General features: G+C 39.6%; 1 protein-coding gene across 3 annotated transcripts in view; it reads right to left on the reverse strand.

Moving 5' to 3' along the window:
• The window catches only part of KATNA1 (katanin catalytic subunit A1), a 35,441-nt gene that overhangs the window by 7,210 nt on the left and 2,518 nt on the right, over positions 1-25,713 (reverse strand). For 2 of the 3 annotated variants that reach the window (XM_084623698.1, XM_084623699.1), the window contains exons 2-8: positions 18,030-18,203; positions 17,101-17,258; positions 13,855-14,038; positions 12,225-12,346; positions 10,965-11,070; positions 2,381-2,539; positions 98-224 (exon numbers count right to left, since the gene is read on the reverse strand). In XM_084623698.1, the coding sequence (XP_084479824.1) occupies positions 98-224; positions 2,381-2,539; positions 10,965-11,070; positions 12,225-12,346; positions 13,855-14,038; positions 17,101-17,258; positions 18,030-18,200 (1,027 nt within the window). In that variant the 5' untranslated portion in view covers positions 18,201-18,203. The remainder of the gene's footprint in view (positions 1-97; positions 225-2,380; positions 2,540-10,964; positions 11,071-12,224; positions 12,347-13,854; positions 14,039-17,100; positions 17,259-18,029; positions 18,204-25,713) is intronic. The other variant, XM_084623700.1, reaches the window with a different exon arrangement.

Genomic DNA, 25,713 nt, shown 5'->3' on the forward strand with positions numbered 1-25,713 from the left:
ACAGCATAAGTAAGTTCTTGTGCCTAAAAGAATAAAATTAAATCCTTTTATTTTTTCCCATAACCCAGAACCATCAACAATGATTAAGTTCATTTACCATCCATCTGAACCAGCAGTTCCGCTTTTACCCGTCGACTGGCTTCATGCTCCTCTGAGGTTCCTCTGCGACTACAGATAGAGTCTATCTCATCAATAAATATAGTTGTTGGTGCATAAAATCGAGCCTAGAGAAATCAGAAACTGAAATTACATCAGTTTAAATAAAGCTTAAGATAATCTTATTTCTTTGGAATTGTCACATCTCCTAGAGCTGCCTATAAGCAAGCTGTCTTGGCTTTGGGGATTCACCACAATAGGAATAAATAGCCAACATCTCTTCTCCCTTACCTCCACCTTTCAAACATACATACCATGAGCAATTATGCTTTCAGTAGCAATGATATAAAAGCAGAACATTACCCTACTCAAGTGTAGTAACCCTTAGATTATTACATGCCAGCTATTTAACAGCCTGCAGCAACACTATACAATAATTTACCATGGAAATGAATGTCACATCCAGCTCAACGTGCACCCCAGAATGTAATTTAAATAAGCACAGTAATTATCGAAGGTAGTTATCTGACCAGGACACTAAAGTTAACACCTGTAATATGCTATGGGATCTTTAATGAAACCAAGGTCAAATCTCCTAAATCAGCACTAAAACCATGTTGGGATAATCAGTTCATTACTACTACAAGGGGTGAATGCCACCAACTGATTCATCCACACTAATTCCTGTAGCACATGTTTCCAAGAAGCCTGGCAGTCACATGCTAATCCTAGCCAGACCTTGAGATTTGATAAAAAGCAGAGAGAAAAACACCTAGGAAATTCAAAGTTATTGTCCTACAGCAAAAAGAAAAGGAGGACTTGTGGCACCTTAGAGACTAACCAATTTATTAGAGCATGAGCTCTAATTGGTTAGTCTCTAAGGTGCCACAAGTCCTCCTTTTCTTTTTGCGAATACAGACTAACACGGCTGTTACTCTGAAACCTGTCCTACAGCAATTATAACATATTGCTTTGTGCATACATAATATTTTCTGTTGCTGTATATGGCATTAACTTTGATGCCTTTACCATGTATAATGTGGTCAACTTCAATAAATTCAAACCTGAAGTTCCCACAGCAATGTGATAGGATTTGTTTGTAGAACTGAGGCTACAATAACCACATTTTACAAGACTGTTCACCCCAGAATCCACTGCATTTGAACTTGGCAATGTAGAAAAGCCTTTACTGAGTCCACCACTCCATTAATTCCAAGTGTCACATGCTCTGTAGACTACTGAGTCTTAACCACATTATATGATTTGAACTGAAGATTAAAATTTGTGTTATTCTTAGCTAAAAGGGAACACTACACATTTTATATAGCGGATGATTGTGTGACCATATCTAATCTACTTAATTGGGATCTAAAGTCGCAGAGCAAGGTTTTGAATTTTAGTAGTTTTGTCTTTAGGGAGTTATTTCAAATCAGCCTGCAAAGTCTATTTGTAGAAAGCACAGACCAAATAGTGTCTCAGACAGAAAATGTTTATTTTAGTGTATCACATTAGTAGTAGGTATAAGCAGGCCTTGATTAAGGAAATCTGGAGCCTTTGGGTATGTCTACTTGGGAAGTTTCACCCATTACGTTTGTATAACTAGCGATTTAAACTCCCTGTGTAGGCACTTATTCTGGAATAAGAGTGGCTTTTTTCAGCCTACTTTAAACCATTTTCAAAGAGGCATAAGCGAAACCACAAAAAAGCTCTTAAACTAGAATCAACATGTCCACATGGGGAGTATAGTGGTACAACTATAATGAGTTAAATTCACATTATCTTATACAAGTATACCTTTCCCATGTACCTGAAGGTTTATCTATGTCACAATATGCCAAACCCCTCCTTCCACCATTGAGCTATTGTTTTGGGCTGCTTGCTGACTCAGGCAGACATTACTACATTGGTTACACTATTCACAGTTTTTCTTAAAACCATGAGGAATAGCAACCTTTTATTAAAATGAAACTGGAGATTCTGATGCAGTCACATGAATCCAAGAACTGTGGCCATAAGTTTGGCTGAAAGCGCTTATGCTTTAATTCAACCTGAGGTATGAGCACATACGCTAAGCAGGACCATTCTGTCAATTTTTACAAGTGGTTTTCTATGAATAATACCTGTGTGCATATTTATACACACACTAAAAACTGAGGGTCTCAAACTTCAATATAACTAATAAGGCTTTAACTTGGAGGCCTACTGCCACACTGTATCTTGCGTAGGTTTCACTACTCTGGGAACAGAATTACAACCCACTATTCCTTTTAGAGTTGTTAGTCACCATTTCAAACAGCAGGCGGACAAGTTTCTCAGATTCTCCTCTGTATTTTGAAGTAAGTGTTGATGAAGAGATGTTGAAAAATGTTGTTTTGCATTCAGTAGCTACAGCTTTTGCAAGGAGAGTCTTTCCAGTACCAGGTGGACCAACCATCAGCACACCCTATTTGAAAAGAGACAGTCCAAAGTGATGTACCAAAAATCTGTTAAGGCTAGTGAAAACCCACTGCAATAATCATAGCCTAAGAAACTGTTTGATAGCCTCAGTGTTGGACTATTTAGTACGAACTTTTGCTTAATTACATTTCCAAACCAGGAAGAGAAGGTGGATGAGGCTTTTTTTAAACTAACAAAATCATCCAAAACGCAGGGCTTGGTGGTGATTTCAACTACCCAGACATCTGTTGGGAAAGTAAGACAACAGGGTACAAATTATCCAACAAGTTCTTCAAATGCATTGGAGGCCACTTTTATTACAGAAGGTGGAGAAAGCAAATGGGTGACAGGCTATTCTGGCTTTGATTCCAACAAACAGGGAGGAATGAGTGGAGAATTTGAAGGTGGAAGGCAGCTTGGTTGAAAGTGATTATGAAATTATGGCGTTCATGATTCTAAGGAGTGGTAGGAGGGAAAAACAGCAGAATAGAGACAATGCACTCAAGAAGGCAGACTTTAGTAAACTCAGGGAGTTGGTAGGGAAGATCCCATGGAAAATATGGCTAAAGGAAAAGGGAGTTCAGGAGCGTTGGCAGTTTTTTAAAGAGATGTTATTAAGGGCACAAGAGCAAACTACTCCAATGCTTAGAAAAGATAGGAAGCATGGTAAGAGGCCACCTTGTTTAATTAAGAGATCGTCCATGACCTGAAACAAAAAAGAGAGTCATACAAAAAGTGAGACTAGGTCAAATTACAAGGTTTGAATGAACACACACACACACACACAGGCACTTAAGGACAAAATTAGAAAGGCCAAGGCACAAAATGAGATTAAACTAGCTAGAGATATAAAGGGTAATAAGAAAGCATTTTACAAATTCATGGGAAACAAGACAACAATGAGGGACAGGGTAGGCCCATTACTAAATGAAGGGCAGGAGGGGAAAAGGGGGGGACAAAAACAGAAAACGCAGCAATGGCCAAAGTCTTAATTAAATACCTTTTTTGTTTCACTTTTCACCAAAAAAAAGTTAGCAGTGATTGGACAACTAACAGAGAACATCAGTGTAAATGGGGTAGAATCTGAGGCTCAAATAGGAAAAGAACAAGTTACATGTCTTCAAGTGATTAGGGCTTGACGAAATAGATCCTAGAATTCTTAAAGAACTGGCTGAAGACATCTGAGCTATTAGCAATTATCTTTGAGAATTTGTGGAGGACAGGAGAGATGCTTAAGGACTTGAAAAGGGCAAAATTAGATACCTATCTATAAAAAGAGGAATAAAGACAACCCAGGGAATTATAGACCATTCAGCTTAACTTCCCTAATCAGAAAGATAATGGAGCAAATAATCAAACCATCAATTTGTAACCACCTAGAAGAAAATAAGATGGTAAACAATCAATACAGATTTGTCAAGAACAAATCATTTCAAACCAACCTAGTGTCCTTCTTTGACAGATTAACAAGCCTTGTGGATAGGGAGAAAGCAGTAGATGCGATAGTAGATTTTGACTTTAGTAAGGCTTTTGATATTGTCTCATGACTTTCACATGACATAAATAAACTAAAGCAGTGATTTGCAAACTTTGAGCTGAGCCCCCCAATTTGAGTCACATTTTGGTTACACCCCTGCAACTCAGACAAAAATAGACACATGCAAAAGTATACTTGTTAGCCTATTTATAAACCTAACAGAGACCTTAATACAACTTTAATTAAATTACCTACACCGGTAAGTTTCAAATACACAGATACCAAGCCAAGGCTCCCTCAGCAGCAGGTTGCTTCTACCTTGCAGCCAGGATGCACCGCTATGGCAGGGCCAATACCTGGCCCTCTGCCCCTCCCCACTTGGGTTTTCAGGGTTGGGGAAGGCATATGCAATGGTCTCTGGGGACAGAGCCAGAGCTGGGCTCAGAATCTGCCAGAAGTGGAAATGGGCCCAGCAGATGTTGACATTGACCCACAGGCTGGGTGGCCCCCTGAGGTGAGTTGGAGCTGGAGGTGGCACTCCCTTCCCACCCCTGTGGGGGCTGGCATGAGCTGCCTGGCGTCACCACTCGCCCCCATAAGAGTTCCTCCACACTGCCCTAGGGGGCACGCCAAACAGTTTGAACACCTCTGAACTAGAGAAATACAGCCTGGAAGACAAATCTACTATAAAGGTGAAAAACCACACTCAGAGTAATCCTCAACGGTTCACAATCGAGCTGGAAGGCCATATATAGTGGCGCCTCAGAGAGATCTGACCTGGTTTTATTCAACGTCTTCAGAAATAATTGGGATAATTCATAGATTCATAGATATTTAGGCCAGAAGGGACCATTATGATCATCTAGTCTGACCTCCTGCACAATGCAGGCCACAGAATTTCACCCACCACTCCTAAAAAAGACCTCACACCTATATCTGTGCTATTGAAGTCCTCAAATTGTAGTTTGAAGACCTCAAGGAGCAGAGAATCCTCCAGCAAGTGACCCGTGCCCCATGCTACAGAGGAAGGCGAAAAACCTCCAGGGCCTTCCAATCTGCCCTGGAGGAAAATTCCTTCCTGACCCCAAATATGGCGATCAGCTAAACCCTGAGCATATGGGCAAGATTCATCAGCCAGATACTACAGAAAATTCTTTCCCGGGTAACTTGGATCTTACCCCATCTAAAAACCCATCACAGGCCATTGGGCCTATTTACCATGAATATTTAATTACCAAAACCATGTTATCCCATCATACCATCTCCTCCATAAACTTATCGAGTTTAATCTTAAAGCAAGATAGATCTTTTGCCCCCACTACTTCCCTCGGAAGGCTATTCCAAAACTTCACTCCTCTGATGGTTAGAAACCTTCGTCTAATTTCTAATCTAAATTTCCTAGTGGCCAGTTTATATCCATTTGTTCTTGTGTCCACATTGGTACTGAGTTTAAATAATTCCTCTCCCTCTCTGGTATTTATCCCTCTGATATATTTATAGAGAGCAATCATATCTCCCCTCAACCTTCTTTTAGTTAGGCTAAACAAGCCAAGCTCCCCGAGTCTCCTTTCATAAGACAAGTTTTCCATTCCTCGGATCATCCTAGTAGCCCTTCTCTGTACCTGTTCCAGTTTGAATTCATCCTTCTTAAACATGGGAGACCAGAACTGCACACAGTATTCCAGGTGAGGTCTCACCAGTGCCTTATATAACGGTACTAAAACCTCCTTATCCCTACTGGAAATACCTCTCCTGATGCATCCCAAGACGACATTAGCTTTTTTCACAGCCATATCACATTGGCAGCTCATAGTCATCCTATGATCAACCAATACTCCAAGGTCCTTTTCCTCCTCCGTTACTTCTAGTTGATGCGTCCCTAGCTTATAACTAAAATTCTTGTTATTAATCCCTAAATGCATGACCTTACACTTCTCACTATTAAATTTCATCCTATTCCTATTACTCCAGTTTACAAGGTCATCCAGATCCTCCTGTAGGGTATCCCTGTCCTTCTCTAAATTAGCAATACCTCCCAGCTTTGTATCATCTGCAAACTTTATTAGCACACTCCCACTTTTTGTGCCCAGGTCAGTAATAAAAAGATTAAATAAGATTGGTCCCAAAACTGATCCTTGAGGAACTCCACTGGTAACCTCCCTCCAACTTGACAGTTCACCTTTCAGTAGGACCCGTTGTAGTCTCCCCTTTAACCAATTCCCTATCCACCTTTCAATTTTCCTATTGATGCCCATCTTATCCAATTTAACTAATAATTCCCCATGTGGCACAGTATCAAACGCCTTACTAAAATCTAAGTAAATTAGATCCACTGCGTTTCCTTTATCTAAAAAATCTGTTACTCTCTCAAAGAAGGAGATCAGGTTGGTTTGGCACGATCTACCTTTTGTAAAACCATGTTGTATTTTGTCCCATTTACCATTGACTTCAATGTCCTTAACTACCTTCTCCTTCAAAATTTTTTCCAAGACCTTGCATACTACAGATGTCAAACTAACAGGCCTATAATTACTTGGATCACTTTTTTTCCCTTTCTTAAAAATAGGAACTATGTTAGCAATTCTCCAATCATACGGTACAACCCCTGAGTTTACAGATTCATTAAAAATTCTTGCTAATGGGCTTGCAATTTCTTGTGCCAATTCTTTTAATATTCTTGGATGAAGATTATCTGGGCCCCCCGATTTAGTCCCATTAAGCTGTTTGAGTTTCGCTTCTACCTCAGATATGGTGATGTCTACCTCCATATCCTCATTCCCATTTATCATGCTACCATTATCCGTAAGATCCTCTTTAGTCTTATTAAAGACTGAGGCAAAGTATTTGTTTAGATATTGGGCCATGCCTAGATTATCCTTGACCTCCACTCCATCCTCAGTTTTTAGCGGTCCCACTTCTTTCTTTGTTTTCTTCCTATTTATATGACTATAGAACCTTTTACTATTGGTTTTAATTCCCTTTGCAAGGTCCAACTCTACTTGACTTTTAGCCTGTCTCACTTTATCCCTACATATTCTGACCTCAATAAGGTAGCTTTCCTTACTGATCCCTCCCTTCTTCCACTCCCTATATGCTTTCTGCTTTTTCTTAATTACCTCTCTAAGATGCTTGCTCATCCAGCTTGGTCTACAACTCCTGCCTATGAATTTTTTCCCCTTTCTTGGGATGCAGGCTTCCGATAGCTTCTGCAGCTTTAATTTAAAATAATCCCAGGCCTCCTCTACCTTTAAACCCATAAATTCTTCAGTCCAATCCACTTCCCTAACTAATTTCCTTAATTTTTGAAAGTCAGCCGTTTTGAAATCAAAAACCCTAGTTGCAGATTTATTTTTGTTAATCCTTCCATTCAGTTTGAACTGAATTAGCTCATGATCACTTGAGCCAAGATTATCCCCTACAACCATTTCCTCTATGAGGTCCTCATTACTCACCAAGACCAAATCTAAAATGGCATCCCCTCTAGTCGGTTCAGCAACTACTTGCTGAAGGAATCCATCAGCTATCGCATCTAGGAAAATCTGAGCCCTATTATTATTACTAGCACTCGTCCTCCAGTCTATATCTGGGAAGTTAAAGTCTCCCATGATCACACAGTTTCCATTAGTATTTACTTTATTAAAAACATTAAAAAGGGCTCTATCCATATCAGATCCCGGCGGTCTATAGCACACCCCAAGCACTATCCCAGGGGAGGCTCTAATAGTTTTCTTCCCCAATTTAATTGTTGCCCAGACAGACTCAGTCATATCCATTTCATCGCTTCTTATTTCTTTACATTCTATCTCATCATTGATATACAATGCTACTCCACCACCTTTACCTTTATTTCGGTCTTTCCTAAACAGCACATACCCTTCAATACCTGTAGCCCAGTCATGACTACTATTCCACCAGGTCTCTGTTATACCTATAATATCTGGTTTCACTTCCTGCACCAGTAACTCTAGTTCCTCCATTTTGTTACCTAGGCTCCTTGCATTAGTGTACAAACATCTTAATTTTTGCTGTTTGGCCTCACTCACATTCTGTACCCTATTAGGCACGGTTATTTTACTACCAGTATAACCTATTAGACTTGTATCTACACTGCCCTTCCTCCTACCTACAGCTGTATCCACTCTTACTTCATTTTCTTTCCACTCTATGCTAAATTCTGGCGTGGAGATTACCTGGACATCTCCCAACCATCTCCCCCAAATTCCTAGTTTAAAGCTCTCTTAATCAGTTGTGCCAGCCTCCATCCTAGAAGTCTATTTCCTTCCCTACTCAGATGAAGTCCATCCCGAGAGAACTGTCCTCTATCCATGAATGCCTCCCAATGGCCATACATCCCAAAGCCCTCCTTATAGCACCACTGCCTAAGCCATCTATTGATAGTCATAATCTTGTCACACCTTTGTTGCCCTTCTCTAGGAACAGGCAGAATCCCACTAAAGATCACCTGAGCCTCAATTTCCTTAAGCGTCCTCCCCAGCCTAGCATAGTCTCCCTTAATACTTTCCAGCGAGAATCTAGCCGTATCATTTGTTCCCACATGAAGGATAATTAGGGGATTCTTTCCCGCTCCCTTTAGAATCCTTTTCAACCTCAGGTCTACATCCCGTATCTTAGCACCTGGAAGACAGCACACCCTCCTATTTTCTGGATCAGCTCTGGTTACAGGCCTATCTATTCTTCTCAGTAAAGAGTCCCCAATCACATAGACCTGCCTTTTCCTAGTGACGGTGCTATTCTCCAGTCTATCCCCTGTTCCCTCTGGCTGCAAGTTCTTTCCATTCCCATTCTCCCTTGTAATCCTTTTTAACCCATCCTGTATCCTCCTGGGGCTCATATTTGGTGTAATCTCCATTAACTCTTCTCCTTTTCCTATAGGACTAACCGCTCTTCTCTTCTTCCTTGCCCTATCACCTTCAGTGACTACCTGCTGAGCCCCTTCTTCATTTTCCAACTCTGCAAACCTATTCTGAAGCTCTATTTCTCCTTCACTAGCCCGTCTTTTCCTCTGCCTAGTTCTTTTAGTCACATGCTTCCACTGACCACTTTCCTCACCCAGTCTCCCCTCAGAATTCCCTAGTCCTGCTTCCATCTGCAAGTCTGAGCTTTTCCCTTCAGATACCTCATGTCTTTGCTCCATAATCTGCTCAAACCCCTTCCTAAACTCTACCAGACTTTCCACCTGCATCTCCAAACCTCTGATCTTTTCCTCCATCAGCTCTATCAGACGGCATTTCATGCAGAGAAAACTCTTACCAGGTGCCCCCTCCAGGATCATGTACATACCACAGCTTCCACATCCAGTCATCTTCATTGTGTCATCTGCTACATGGGTCACTCCCACTGCCACCTCTGAATCTGTCATAGCCTTCCCACCTAAATCCTGTTAATCTGGGAAACACAAACCACACCAAAACACCACCACCCACAGCAAAACCAAACCCCACACAAGCACCACAAGACAAACTCCCCTTTCAAACTCCCACTCAAACTCCCCTGTTTACAGCTCTGTTTGCTAGCTCCTGTGCCGCTGCCTGACTGGCTGCTACCTTTATAGGACCCCTAGTCAGTGAAGCCCCGCCCCCTAATCAGGGCTCAGCTTCTCTCCCAGCACAAAGCCCCTACACATACAGATACTACCAATACAAAACCAAACACACACAAATACCTTCTCCTCCAACAGAACTCCCACTCAAACTCCCCTGTTTACAGCTCTGTTTGCTAGCTCCTGTGCCGCTGCAGCTGTCTGTGCCGCTGCCTGACTGGCTGCTACCTTCTCCTCCAACAGAACTCCCACTCAAACTCCCCTGTTTACAGCTCTGTTTGGCACAGAGAGTACACTTAAAGTTTGTGGACGATATCAAGCTGGAAGGGGTTGCAAGAGCTTTGAAAGACCAGATTAAAATTCAAAATGATCTGGACAAACTGGAGAAATGGTCTAAATTAAATAGAATGAAATTCAGTAAGGACAAATGCAAAGTACTCCACGCAGAAAGGAACAGTCAGTTGCGCACACAGAAAATGGGAAATGACTGCCTAGGAAGGAGTACTGCAGAAAAGGATCTGGGAGTTACAGTGGATCACAATAATACTGTTGCAAAAAAAGTGAACGTAATTCTGAGATGTATTAGCAGAAGTGTTGTAATCAAGACACAAGAAGTAATTCTTTCATTCTACTCAGCACTGATAAGGGTTCAATTGGAGTACCACGTCCAGTTCTGAGCAGAACACTTCAGAAAAGATGTGAACAAATTTCAGAAAGTCCATAGGAAAGCACCAAAAATGATCAAAGGTCTAGAAAACACATTTTATGAGGAAAGACTGAAAAAAATTGGTTTGTTTAGTCTGCGGAAGACTGAGGGGAGACCTAACAGTCTTCAAGTACATAAAAGATTGTTATGAAGAGGTGGATGATAAATTTTCTCCTTAACCACCGAGGACAGGACAAGAAGCAATGGTCTTAAATTGCAGTAAGGGAGATTTAGGATAGACATTAGGAAAAAACTTCCTAACTTAAGGTTAGTTAAGCACTGGAACAAATTACCTAGGGAGGTTGTGGAATTGCTGTCATGTAAGGTTTTTAAGAACAGGTTGGACAAACACCTGTCAAGGATGTTCAGATAATACTTCGTCCTACCTTAGTGCAGGGGACTAGACTAGATGACCTGTCGAGGTCCCTTCCGGTCCTACATTTCTATGATTCTATTCAAAACTAAGTAGTGAAGTGATATTACTTCCTTGAATACTAACAGAATGCACACGTCAGTATATGTTTTAGCCTACACTAACTTCATTTGTATTCAAACGACACACAGTTGCCTTAAAAGTTTTGGTTAAAGATGGGTAGATATAATATACACAGAATATTTGTGAGTTGAGGTGCCCCACTTAGGACAGGTCTTAGAATTACACTGCATGCTAAGAATCAGCAATTTCTTACCTTCCACGGTCTTCTAATTCCCTTAAAGAATTCTGGCATCCACATTGGTAAGACTACAGCTTCTTTGAGCAATTTTTTGGCGTCAACTAAGTCAGCTATATCATCCCTGATAGAGAAAAAAAGAACGTTGTTTAACACTTTATGACAGGGACATGCCTGATCACTGTTCAATTCAAGAGGCAAAAAACACTTTTATTACCATTAATAGCTATTTAGTAGCCTATATGAATGAGTTGGTCTAGTTCTGTTTCTAGGGAATATCTACACAGCTAGAAGAGGCAATTTCCAGCTCGGGTACACAAACCTGTAGCATATTAAAAACAGAAGTGTAGCCAAAGCTGCATGACCAACAAGAGGGACTAGACACCTGGAGTACGATCCCATTCAAGACCATAAGTACATATTTGGGGCAATTAGCCCCTCCTGCTGCTTGTGCTGCAGCGGCTATACTTCTATTTTTAGCACACTAGCTTGATCAGAGCAGCATGGGTATGTCTCCTCAAGCTGGAAATTATACTTTCCAGCTTTACTGTAATCAGACTACTAGTGGGCAAATTCTCTCATCAATTCTTCAATTGTAATCTCCACAGAGGTGCCAACGACTGAAAAGACATTGAAATTAAACTATGTTCTCACTTGTGCCCTCAGCCTTTCCGTGCAGTCAGGGAGGAAGAACACTGGTTAAGGCAGTTTAGGGGAAGCTTGTGTGTTACCACTGCCTGTTCTGTAGCTCTCCCACTAAGGACTTTGACAGCCCAAGAAACCTGATCTTGTGATATTCTGATCAGCATATTCAAGGCAACGATGCTTCCCTTCTTGTTTGAGACTAGGTTTGAACACTTTCTGTAAACGCTGAAAAATGATTGTCTTTTTCCACTAGAGGTTACACTATTTTCAGCACCAATTCAGGTGGACCCATTAGTGACAAGTCCTTTTGCTAGCATAGAGCTATACAGCAGAAAGCCTTTCCAAAAGACACTGGCAGACCTAATATAATCTTACATATACTGAAACAGTGCCTCATGCATGAGCAGCTCAGACACTGGACTATAAGGCGGATTTGGAGAAGTTTTCCACCAGTTTTCTTGTAATTAAAAAGAGCGCTAGAAACATTCAAGCAAGCAAATTTACTTTAATATAGAAAAAACAATGTAGCTGTAATTATTTAATGTGTCAAAAAGTTAATCCCAAAAAGATAGCCTCCACTTTATAACAGAAAAACTGCAACCTGGATATAAGCTTAATTTTACTCAAACTTACCATCGAACATTGGGATTTTGAGAAATTATATCTTTTTCCAAAGCCTCTACTAAGTCTTTATCATACCCAGTACCATCAAACTTCTTTGGCTCAGATTCTGAAACATCAGATGATGACTTGTTCTATGTTAAAAAACAAAATTGATACATGTGATAGTCTGAATTCATGAGAGGCTGTACTGCAGTATTATATATTGCCTTCTCCTGGGTAGACCCAACAGTGGCTCCGAAGGCTGGAATTTTGGGGGTAAAAGGGATCCCATCTAGCTCTGAATCCCTGCATAAATATTCTGCCCCTGTGATGCTTTCAAAGTGCCTTTACTAATAAATAAATATATATATATATATATATCTCAAACTGACTTGGTTAAGAAAACTTTTCATTAACACTTCACCATCAGCAAAGCCCACCGAAGGCACAGAGGCAACATTTTTTTCCTTTCTTTCTAAAGGTTCAATGTAGCATTTTACTTATTAGAGTTAATCCTGCTCTTACTAAAATCAGCTGCAAGACTAGCATTGAAATCAATGGGAGTAGGATTTGATACTATCACTAGTATAAAGCACTGAACCCTGCCTACCTCCCACGCTAACTGTTTAATTTACAACGATATACTATATGGTGTACATGCTATTTCATTTCCAGGTGTCTAGTAATAACGAGGCAGTTTATATTATGCATGACACCCCTATATTGAAGCACTTTTAGAGATTACAGAAACGGAAGTAAACCCTGGATTCTATCTTTCCATCAGTTCTGTGGACATTAATAGGTTGGCTTTGATTTATTTGGTAAAGACATTGGTTTATTTTAGAAAGCTATGTCAAAGATGGATTTTACTTGTTGAATGTGATCTCTTATTTCAGCCATTATCAGGTTATTATTATGTGACACTGTCCTTCTGGGAATTGCACCGTTCTGACCTAGTTCTGACTGGAAGAATAGTCGTTTTTAGATTGAATCCAGATATATTGCTAGTTTGTTTTTAAAAAAAGAGAAATGTAACTAGCTGAGATCAGGCTGACGTTCTGAATGAGAGGTTTAAGATCTCCCTTAAGAGTTAAGTGAATCCTGAGAAATTTTGCTTCCAGATGTTTTGAAAGATACAAGGCAACAGCCTCCCACTGTCGTCTGCAAGAGTCGTATATAAAAAAATAATTCACTCTGACTCTCAAAATTTGAATCAGCTACTGAAATGGAGGACTGAAGTAATACAATTTTGTATTTCTTGTAAACAGCCATGTCCAAGAATTTCCAATGAACTCTTGTATAAGGTCTGAGTTACACAGCAGAAGGGCTTTACAAAGAGGCAATATCGTCTAGGGGAACATGTACTGGATTTGAGGTCAGCAAGTGGCAAAAGTTCTAAGCCCTGGCTGTGCTAATTAATCTATGTGGTCTTCAGCCAATTATGCTGTCCTTCAGTGTTCATCTTCATCCATTAAACACCTTACAGATATGTTCCGAGGTTTCATGCTTGTATATAGTGTTTTAAATATGAGAAGCACTATACAAGTTTTAAGTTTGGTCAAAGATAACGTCTTTGCACTAGTCATCTCCCTATCCCCCAACGTAAGGATGCAATGAAACCACAAATCTCTAAACTTCATGAAATGATCTACAAGTTTACCTTTTCCTCTCTTCCTTTATTCTGCTGATCCTTCCTTTCTCGGCCACGGACTGCTTTCCCTTTATCATTAGGATTTCGAGAGGCGGGCCGGTGAGGGCCTCTGACGGCTGCACTTACACGGTTATTGTGACCTCTGCAATCATTGCACTGAACAGACTGACGTTTTCTGGCTCCTGGAGAAGGTCTGATTGGTCATAACATATACAAAAGGTTTAAATTTAAAGACTATGGTGACCTTTACCAAACCTCATCAAATCTTTACTCTTTCTTACCTATTTAATTTTACGATGCCACCAATATTACAAGTTGCCAATATAAAAGCTAAGCTCAAAAACCAGGACTTTTATTTTAAAATAAAGTCACTGAGATTGCATACTTTTCAAACTCACTTCATCCTTTGTCTATACTTAGCCTACCTACACCAGAAGCTTAATACATTTATAATATGTTAAAGTACCAATGCTCTTGGTGCTGTCCTAAAGATGCTTATGATCCAACAGAAACTGAAATCCCTATACCAGAGTATTCTTCCTTGATCACTTGCACAGAATGAAAAAGCTTCTCATGAATACTGGATCACTGGTCAGTACAAGTCAAAAAATCCACTGGAGCATTTCACCTCCTTCAGAAGACTTACACAGACTTTGCAAACCAAGGAGGGAAAAGAGTTTGGAGACTTCAAACGTTGCCCCTCTCTGTTTAGGCCCTTAATAACAAAAAGCTACATGTACAACTGCAGCTTTTTTTTTTTGAAACACCACAAGAACCATCAGATTCTGACTCCAGAGATGAAATGCTAGTGCACTAATCTACGTTTCTTAGAAGCAAAATATTTTAAAAAAAAATTGTTACTGATAAAACAGTAAGATTTAATACGAAGTTGCCTTACCAGGATCCAAGTCTCATCTCAAGCCTCCAAAAAGACAGCAACTCCACCAAGCTTTTGTTTTCTAACCCTGCACACACATTCCCTTCCCAAAACCTCCTCAATATGACCAGCTTAATCCAAGAGAATGCAATTTATTCTAAAAATGTGTAAATTTCCCACCTTCAGAATTCTCACTGAAACTACTAGATGTGTCTCCTACTCTTCCTGAGACTCTCAGACAACCTTTAGAAACATGCATGCAAATAAGTATGGAGGGGATCACTGAATTTTTTTAAATTCAAGGTCTCTCCTCTGTAGGTACATTTGACACACAATTTCTTAACTACAATTAGTATGTATCATATAGCATCAGTCTGTATTTTATATTCTTTGGCACCAGCAAGACTATTGATACAAATATTTTTGCACCAGCGCTTTCAGAAAAATTCCAACTTACAATCCTAAGAGCCAAACTGTTTTCTTATGGATTATTTCTGAGAAATAAGGAAGAGGAAACTCCATGAGGTTTGACTTGAATGGCCTGTTGAGGTTATGTGCAAGGGATCTCTAGTCCACAAAACTCATGGGTATCCTAGGAGATCTGTGGGGAGACTCTGTGCCTTAATAAAGCTTAACAGCTCTCTGGCTTCCATAGCAACACATTTTCCACCATGGTTCCTATGCGTGGTGGTAGGCAAGAGATGAAAGAACCTACATAAATTCATGCTAATATGGTCAACGTTAAGCAGCAGCTAACCTTCCTGCTCCCTAGTAGTCTAGTGACAAACAGAACTTTCTTTCCACCTGCAAAGTGAGTTGTGCTCATTGTCACTAAAGCCTGGTAGGAGACAGAAGGATAGATTTCTGGCATCTGATCAAAGAGAATTGTTATGTTGCAGTCAAAGTACTGCATTCGGAGGGCAAAGTAATGAAACGTATTTAACTGCTTAACGGACAGGTGAGATTAAATATAAGTAAAAAAACCGAGGGTTAAAAAATAAAAATGAAATGTGCAGATTTAGATAGAGAAATTATAAATAGAAAAAGTTAGAGTTAATTTAAAAATAGATCAGGCAGGGTTAAATATTAAAAATAGAACTCTCCGGTTTAGTTTATTAAATTTTATTTTAAAAGGACGGCAGGGTAATAACCAAGATGAACATCTGCCACCTTCTGACTGACTGACCTTTCTCCACCCCCTATTTGGCTGTTTTGCCTTTCAGAGTATATATTCAACACAGGGACTGTCCTAGCACAAAAAAGCCCAAATCCTCATTGGGGATTTTGGGTACTACCATTATCCAAGACTAAAGCCAGTAAAATAGTCACTTCTAATATAATAGTTTAAGCATACTTCTTGACCAACACTAAACACTTTCCTAATGCCCATTCCATCTTTAGGACCACAGGAGAAGTACAAATGAAGTAAGCAGGTTTTTGCATGGGGACAGGTATCAATCTATGACAAAACAGCTTGTGGGATCAGGGCCCTAGTCTTCAATTTCTACAGATTTTAAACTTTCATTTTTTAAAAAATAAATTTACATTTCAAGACTTTTTGGTTGCAAAGGCAACTTTCCAAAAATGTGAACTGAAATATTTTCTTTAATCTTCAGACATAGTTCCAATGCCTCTGCTCCTTGACAAAGCCGTTGAAATTGGAATTACCAAGATTAGTAACGTTGAAACTGACCTCTCAGAACACTGGGTAGCAAAAACTGTCAAAATATCACACCTATTTCAGGCTGTTGCTTGGGAAAGCTACTAGCAGCAGCAAAGGCAAGCCCATGAGTTATGAACTAGAAGAGGACCCTAAAAAAAAGAGAGGCCTTAGAAAGTGCTAGAGTAGTAGATACTTCTCCCTCTCCTTCACACTACCTGCAATGAGAATCATTGCAGGGATGATGAGGAGGGAAGAAAAATACAGCAGTGGAGAGTCAGCTTCCTTGGAACCTCCAAAACACTCATGTTTTCAAACTACACTTTCTTCTTGCAGCTAGAAAGTTGGCTGACGTTTCACATTTATCAGACTATTAAAGACAAAAATAAAATGACATCCTAAAATATTTCAGAGTAACAGCCGTGTTAGTCTGTACTCGCAAAAAGAAAAAGGAGTACTTGTGGCACCTTAGAGACTAACCAATTTATTTGAGCATAAGCTTTCGTGAGCTACAGCTCACTTCATCGGATGCATCCTGAAATAGGATCCAGAAATCTCACTCCTTTCCCAGAATTTGGCTATTTAGGTGTCAAAGTTTCCAAGCCCTGTACCTTAGCCCTAAAAAAGGGAGGAATTCTCCAACTGCTGACTCTCATTGAAGTTGGAGCATGTTTTTACTTAATTACATGTTATCTGCTCCTACCAATTTTCTTCTTACCTACGTTCAGCTGGCACAGGCAAGGACCACACTTCTCCATCACGAGCTGGTAATTCTTGCTGTGCTGCTTTCAAGGGACTGCAATCTAATTTAAAGCTTTCCAGTGTTTTCATTATATCCTTCACATGCTTAGCTTCCACGCTTATCTCCTGCCAAACCTAATGCAAAAAATATGAAGTATATTAAAGCATATTACTAACAGATTTGTAACAGAGTATGCTAAAGCCAATGTGAATGAACTCTGCTGGATTCCACAAGATTTCTCTAGCTATCTTAATTCTGATGCTTTAAATTAGTCCAATACATTTAAAACACTACGTATGCTACAGAACAAGAAATATACATTAAATTTGTGAAGGTTTTTTTTTTTTCCTGGTCTTAACACATTTTACACCGTGAAGAATCGGTCAGATAAATGAACAGAGATGGGTTTAATACCAACTCCATAGAACCTGCTGCTGGTTTTCATTTCACAGTCTTAAGAAAAAAAACAGTACAATGAAAAAAGACTGGGTTATCCTTAGGCGGGTAAGGCTTTACATCAAGGGACATGAATATGGTGGTCTTAACTCACTCTGTATTAGACAGCCAAAACCACACCACTGAAGTATTGTAAAAAGAATAAGAGTGATAAGAATTAACTGTACTGAAGCGTAACCAGGGCACTCATTAACACAGTTAAAAGTCAAACTGGCAAGCAAGTTAGTACAATACTAACTCAGTGTTGTTCTTCACTCCTTACTCTGCCAGGGGCAACAAAGAGAGAAATCAGCCAATGAAGCCTTAAATAAGAATATATAGTGGTATTACAGTTTACCAGGGAATAGTTTAGATATTTTTACATTTCTTATTCAACATTGAACTAAATCATTCATATTAGCTTAATACTTTACCATTGAAATATTAACTGGCAAAACAGGACTGCTCACCTGTTGCCATTTCTGTTGCAGATATGCATCTTTGACAGAGTAGAGGTATTTATTCATTTGGTCAAGTACTCCTTGGTAGTAGACCATTGCAGAATCATAGTTTCCCAGCAATGCATATTCACGGGCCAGTTTTACATTCTCGCTAATCATAACAAGACTCATACTCAACATAAGCTGAAAAAAATTAAATTGTTATACTGAAAATTCAGTACAAGAAAACAAGTCAAAGCATATATCTGAAGTATTTTCCAGATAATTAAACATATCCTAATCATCTAATTGATTAATAGGGATGCCAGGAGTAGATTCATTAAGAGGAGTCACTCTGGAAGAAGGAAAAAAAAAAAAACCTATTTGGTCAGTATAAAAATTACAAATGAATTACACTTGTCCATAACCACAGATGTATGTGAAACTTATTACACAAGCTGAGTTATCATGCAGTGTAGAACCTACTGTTAAGCACATATGCAAGTGTGCAGAGACTACATGACATTGGGAGCCATGACCGAATACACTCTTCCCCACCTTTTTCCCCCCCATCCCTTCAGGTAAAAGAATCTGGAGGTAGTGAGTGTGATGGTTTGGGGTTCAGGTCACCATCTGCCTTGTAATCCTGGCTGTTTTGTAGCAATGCAGCTTTGGTCCAGAGCTCTGACCCAGCAGCCTACCAGCAGTCCACATGCCTCCCCCTGACTTTGCCCAACCTGGATACTCCTTGCATGCTGACCTTAGTACTCTTCCAGCCCCAAAACTGTCCTACTGCGGGACCAGTCCCTCTCATTGGGCTTTCACAGAGAAGAGTTAGGATTGCAGCCTTTACAGAAACAGGAAAACATTCCAACCTGTTAGCTTTCTGGAAGCACACACTTCAATGAACTTGCACAGCACTGATTTATAATGAACATAAGAACGGCCATACTGGGTCAGATCAAAGGTCCATTTAGCCTACTATTTCCAACAGTGGCCAATGCCAAGTGCTTTAGAGGGAATGAACTGATCAAGTAATCACCAAGTGATCCATCCCGTTGTCCGTTCCCAGCTTCTGGCAAACGGGGGCTAGGGACACCAACACGGGACAACAATAAAAGCCAACATGTTTATTTACAAAATAGAATGGATTAAATTATACCAAGTCAGGGAGATGAAGAAAGAGATGTTTACAAGCAAATATGTGAGAACATCTAAAAATCTAAAACTTATACAAGATACAGTCTTTGTTCAAGATGGATTCTTCATCCAACAATCTCCTTACTAGCAGGCCTACCCAGGACCCATCACAGAGATCAAATTGCTTGGTTTCTTTGTCTCCTAAGGTGAAAGATAAAGATGGAGTCTCTCTCCATTCCTTATATCCCCAAAGGGAATGTCTTTGTCTTACAAGTCAGAAAGGCCTGCTGGAGATTCAGTCTCCTGTCTCTCTCTGGGGTGCACGAACCTTGATAATTCTCAATCTTTCAAGTTCAGGATCAGGGTAACTCCCAATGGTTCAGTTCGACAGCTTTGTTTACTGCTATTATGGAAACAATCCTTTGTTTAGGACAGACCTGTTCATCTAGGCGAGGCTGTCTGGTTTTAAACGTGTTCTAGTAACATCAAAGAGAATTCATAAATTCACATATAACGTTTACACATGCAGTTTACAGTTATATTAATAACAAGAGTCTAAGCTTTCATATGATACCTCAACGCATACTTTGTACAAATATTATTGCACTCTGTGTTTAGGGTGCAAATACAGGGGTGCCTAGGGTCAAAGTGACTGATTTTATTGCTGGTACTCCAGCATCATTAATATTACATGAGCTCTATAGGTTTTTTATTTCACTGAACTTACTATTAAAAAAAAAAAAGTCAAATAAGGGGCCCTTCCATCCCTGGAGACTTCAGGCTTGAATAAAGGTGCTCCCCCACCTATATAGCCACCTACTAGCCTTATAGCACTATCTTCTTCCTACACATGCAGAGATTACAGAGCTAGCAGGAGGAAGTGGCCACTGAGAAGGTACAAGCTGAAAACAAATGCAGCCAAAATCTTTAACATGTCAGAACACACCGAAGGACATTGTCTAGCTTTCCAGGACAATCTCAGGTCATGGAAATTCTAAATCTTGTTTCCTGTAGTTCAGGGTCTCCTATTGTTTCCTTATCTTGTCTGTATTTAACAAAAGTAACGTTCCACCTTAGAAGAAAGAAAAGGAGTACTTGTGGCACCTTAGAGACTAACCAATTTATTTGAGCATGAGCTTTCGTGAGCTACAGCTCACTTCATCGGATGCATACCACGGAAACTGCAGCAGACTTTATATATACACAGAGAATATGAAACAATATCTCCTCCCACCCCACTGTCCTGCTGGTAATAGCTTATCTAAAGTGATCATCAGGTTGGGCCATTTCCAGCACAAATCCAGGTTTTCTCATCCTCCACCCCCCCACACAAATTCACTCTCCTGCTGCACCAGAATTTAAATATTAAAGGATCACAATTGCTGCTTAGACTAGTTTATTTGATTATAGGACTGAGGAAAATAGAAAGGAAGATGGGTTCTAGTGAGAAGAACAAACCAAGTACTGTGAACACACTCATTTGTACTGTGTTAAGAGTCTAAGCACAAAGTATATGCAACTAGTGCCTCTCTAAATAACAGCGGAATGAAAAACATGCATCCTTCAATGCATAGAAAAGAGGGAAATGAAGACCTGGATCAGGGATTCAAAGACTTAAATATCTACAAAGGAAAGAGGTATTTGAGTGGGAACTGAAAAACAAATATTTAAGAAACTTTGGAAAAACGGCAGCAAATGTGTTCAAGATGCTGCAGTTGCTGCTGATATATTTAAATATGCCTTTTCTAAGATTTTTTTTTTTTTTTTTTTTAATAGCTACACAATAGTTAGTACCTTTGGCCTGGCACAGCTCCAGATTCAGAGATGGGACATCAGTCAAGGGTAAAGCATATTCTGTAAAACTACTAGACAAACTGCTAAAGTTTTTCACATAACCAAACATTGTCAGCTTGTTTCTTAATTTGACATAATTTCCTATTAGTAGTGCAGAATAATATAAACAAAATAAAAGTTAATTGTCAGAGTCACCTTGTTCATATACTTGGAAAGTTTCTCTCATCTCCTTGTGTCCTAATCCCATAAGAAAAGAAGACAACCACTGACTTCAGGAAACTGTTAGATGCTGAAGTCACTGAGTTAGGTCCCAAGCATGATTTATCTGACAGAGTCTCAATATGAGAAGCACACAGATGGGTACTATACAGAATCCTTCCCATCACCTCGATTGGTCTTGTTCTCAGAAGAGAACAGCCGTCTACCTCATCTGAAATAGAGCCATACGTGAGTAAGACCTCTCTGACATCTGAACACCACCCCATTTCTAAAACTTTTTTTCTAAAAGCTAAACAAGAACAACAGATATTTATTTAGAAAGTGGATCATAATTGACAATACATTTTTACAATCCCCCAATCGGAGATTTAAAAACAGTTTGTATTGAAATTCAAAGTAAAACTACTATACTGGATCAGATCTCTGACCCATCTAGGTCAGTATCCTGTCTCCATCAGTAGCTAGAACCAGATGCTTCAGAGGAAGGTGGAAGAGACCACAAAGTAGGCAGACCTGGGATAATCTGCCCCCCACCCCCCATGAAAGTCTCATCTTAATCTCTAACCGAGATCACCCAAAACCTGAAATGTAAGGTTTTATTTCAGTTCCAATACTCTTTATTAGCATTAACTATGAAAACTCTGGATATTCTTGTGACACATATCAATGTTCAATCTCTGAGTTTTGCTAAATCCTTGGCTTTAACATCCTGTGGCAATGAGTTACCAAACCTAATTATGTTAAAAATTTTGGAATTTGCTATGTTCCGTTTCACTGAATAGCCTCTTGGTCTTGTGTTATGACGACACAGGAAGAACATACACTCTCAAGCAATGTTCTCTGCACCATAGGCGCTGACTTCCACTGTTCTCAGTAGGTGCTCGACACCCCCCCGCCCCTCACCCCACCCCCTTTCCCCAAGTCCCTGCCCCTTCTCCGCCTCCTCCCCTGAGCATGACACATCCCCGCTCCTCCCCCTCCCTCCTGGAAAGTCCTAAGTGTCACCAAACAGCTGGGAGGTAAGCAGAGAAGCAGGGACAAGGGAGGAGGTGGGACAGGGGGTGAGGGGAGCTTGGCTGCTGGTTGGTGCAGAGCAGCCACTAATTTTCCCCCATGGGTGCTCCAGCCCTGGAGCACCAATGGAGTCAGAATCTATGCTCTGCACCATTCATTATTTTACATTTAAAAACCGAAAAGACAAACACTTAAAAGTTAGGAAGTGCCAGAATTAAGGTTTCATGTACAACCTTAATTTGCCTCCTTGTGCATATGTATTATGGTAGTCTTTAATTACATACTATTTTTCCACAGGACCCTGACTCAATGAAGAGAGTTATTCATTATTTATTTTTTCCTCCACATTCAACAAGTGGAGGACACACCATCCAAATTCTGCATGAATACAAGATTATTAATTTCTTCATGAATATTTCTGTGATGCTCTCACCAAAGTATTTGGGAGGTTCACAAACAATTAATTTTTCTTAATGCCATTGTGAGATTAGATGGTATTATCCACATTTTACAGAGGACAAACTGAGGCACAGAGATTAAAACTGAAACAGTAAAGTGTCCACTAATTTTGGGTGCCCAGCTTGAGACACCTCGGACCTGACTTTTCAGAATACTTTGTATTTTTATGGTGCTATATATATGTTCAAAGCACTACTCCCATTGACCAGTTGCAGCTGTGAACACCCAGCATTTCTGAAAATCTGGCTCCAGTGTCTCATATTGGGCACCTAGAAAGTAAAGAAAAGCAAGTTTTTACAGTAGAGCAATACGCATGTGTTAAGTGATTTTCCACCTTACATGGAAACTCTGTGGCAAATATAGGGATAGAATCTATTTCTCTGGGGTAGCATTTAATTCCCTTAGTCATGGGACCATTCTCTCGCTGTAATCTCACTCACTACACACTTTCTAAATTCTCAACAAATAAGGTAGGTGTCCTACAGACAACTGCCTTCACTATAAGCCTGATTCATCCATGGGGCCTGTTCTAGCCTATGCATTGAATGAGGCAGAGCTCTATAAAAATAGCACATTACTACACAATTAAAGACTATCATAATACATACACACAGGGAGACAAAGTAAGAGTACATAGGCAACATTTAATTCTCATATTTCCTAATTTTCGAACTCTTGGCTTTGTAACCTTAATATTCTTTTAATGTAATTTAAGGTTATTTTTCTAAAGCCTGGACTAAAGCAGTGGCTCTCAACCTTTCCAGACTACTGTACCCCTTTCAGGAGTCTGATTTGTCTTGTGTACCCCTCAAGTTTCACCTCACCTAATAACTACTTACTTACAAGGAGCTTATAAGGATCATCCCTGCACTCTACAAATAGCTGCAGAGACAGTGCTATAAATTTGTGGTTCTGGCTCTGAGGCCTATGGAGAGTTCCCTATACAGCTTTTTTTTTTTTTTTAAAAAAAACCCAGGCTGGGAGGCTCACGGCCACATACTCTGTAGATGTACTCAGTGATGCCTAGTTCCCTTTCATGGAACACCTAATTTAGATTTTGGGAAAAGGTTTTAACTTAAGTTTTCAGAAGAAATCTATGTAAGGGTCTCTTGTTATGTAGGAGAAAATACATAAAGTTCATCAAGGATCACTACAGATATTACCACAGGTTTTAATAGCAATATTCAAGATCAAGCATTTCCACATGTGTCATCCTACCAGATACACCTGTTTGCCTGTCCCATGAATTTTAACTGATGACTAAACCTGCTGAAACAACAAGTTAAGCAAGATGCTACTAAACATTTTAAATCAAGTAATGGCATGTTACTAATGTAGAACTAGCTTCCAAAATAAAAAGGAAGAAAACTACACCATAGCTATATACAATAAATACAGCACAGAACTCAGAGCAGGGCAGGCATTCTTTAGAAATCTGTGCAGGGGAACAAACAGTTCACCCATATGAGCGTTTTTTCTTCCAAATATGTGGAGTCACAAAGAACAGAGAGGAAACAAAGGAAATGAATGATCCCTTAATGGAAAGAAAAGAAGGCATGGAATGCCTAGCCAGGAAAATGGGGGTAAGAACACAAAAGATGGATGCTGTGCTGGTCTACTAAATGAATTTCCCAAGTTAAAGAAAAATGAAGGAAGTAAACAATGTGCAAAGGAATAAAATAGGCAGAGAATGGGAGTAGGAAGAGAGAGAGTTAAATCAGTGGATTTTTGCTTGTTTCAACAAAACTCAAGTGTTTCTCCAGATGTTATCTGAGGGCTGTCAGTTTAGATGTGGGTGCTAAAGAGGCAACACTAACAGAATTTAATCGATTTGCTGACCAAGGTTTAGCCTGTAATCAAGATTATGTCTACACAGCAATTCAAGGTGTGACTGCAGTACAGATAGACAAAACAGCTAAAAAAGGTACATACTCACTTTGCTAGCTTGCTGAAGCTTGTGCCACTCCATCTACACTGCCAATTTTATCTGTACTAGCATGGGTAAAGATAATACAGGTATGGTGTGCTGCAATCACACCGTGAACTGCAGCGTGGACATAGGATAATTGCCTTAGTAATGTAGGCTATTTTAAAATGCCAAAGCGGCATATAATTTTTCTTTCAAATTTTGTGTCCTAGAGTGTGACAAGTTGTTGTTTTGAGATTGATGATTTTCATAAATACCAATGCATAATGCATTCATATTTGCATCACAGTTTTACTATCAATTTTTCTTCATTTATATTGTTGGATAGCACACTGATCCTGGATATTTAAACTGTGCTTACCACCATTTTAGTGGAGCACTATATTCTACAATGTCTTTTAAAGAACAAGACTAGATTATGTAAATTAAGTGGACCGTTCAACACTATTTCCTCTGTACCGCTACACAATTAGATAATCGGAAATACATATGGTTTTTCAGAACTGTACCAGACTGGTTCCATATACAAACAAGCATATGCAAATCTATGACTACACTAAAATAAAGGAAAACTCCTTTATTAGATAAAATATTTTAACTTACGTGTGCACAGTGGCACTAGACGACGATAAAGCAGATAGTCTACATAGTACTTTTATCAATTAGAACCATTCCCCGAATTGTATTCTATGAAGTTATCTATGAACAAAGCCACTACGGTGAAGATGAGTCTGTAAAGTCACCACCAGGCAGGAAACAATGCAAAGAATCCACATTGAATTTTGCCCTCTTAAATGTAATGCTATGCTGAATCCCCAAAAAAGGTTTCAGAATAAAAATAATTTATTCAGAATACAATGCATAGGATTTCCCAGAGATTACTAATATAGAAATACAATTACAACTCTTGACAAATCATCCTGTCACGAGCCACAGACTTTAGTCCACTTGCCTCAAGCGCCTGAAGTGCAGCCAGGGTTTGGTGTGTCCAGCAGGGCAAGGGTTGAAGACTCATGGTAATTTAAGATAAAGCAAGAGGCTTTGGCATTTGCAATCCCATTGTTAATCCTTGAGATTAAAAGTAGTAGTTCACACATATTAAGGACAAATCATGCTTTTTTCCTCCATAGAAGAGCCCTCGAACAGCCAAATCAATGTAAT

The sequence above is a fragment of the Lepidochelys olivacea genome (assembly GCF_965140295.1).
Source record: "Lepidochelys olivacea isolate rLepOli2 genome assembly, chromosome: 3".
In the NCBI taxonomy this organism is placed as follows: domain Eukaryota; kingdom Metazoa; phylum Chordata; order Testudines; family Cheloniidae; genus Lepidochelys; species Lepidochelys olivacea.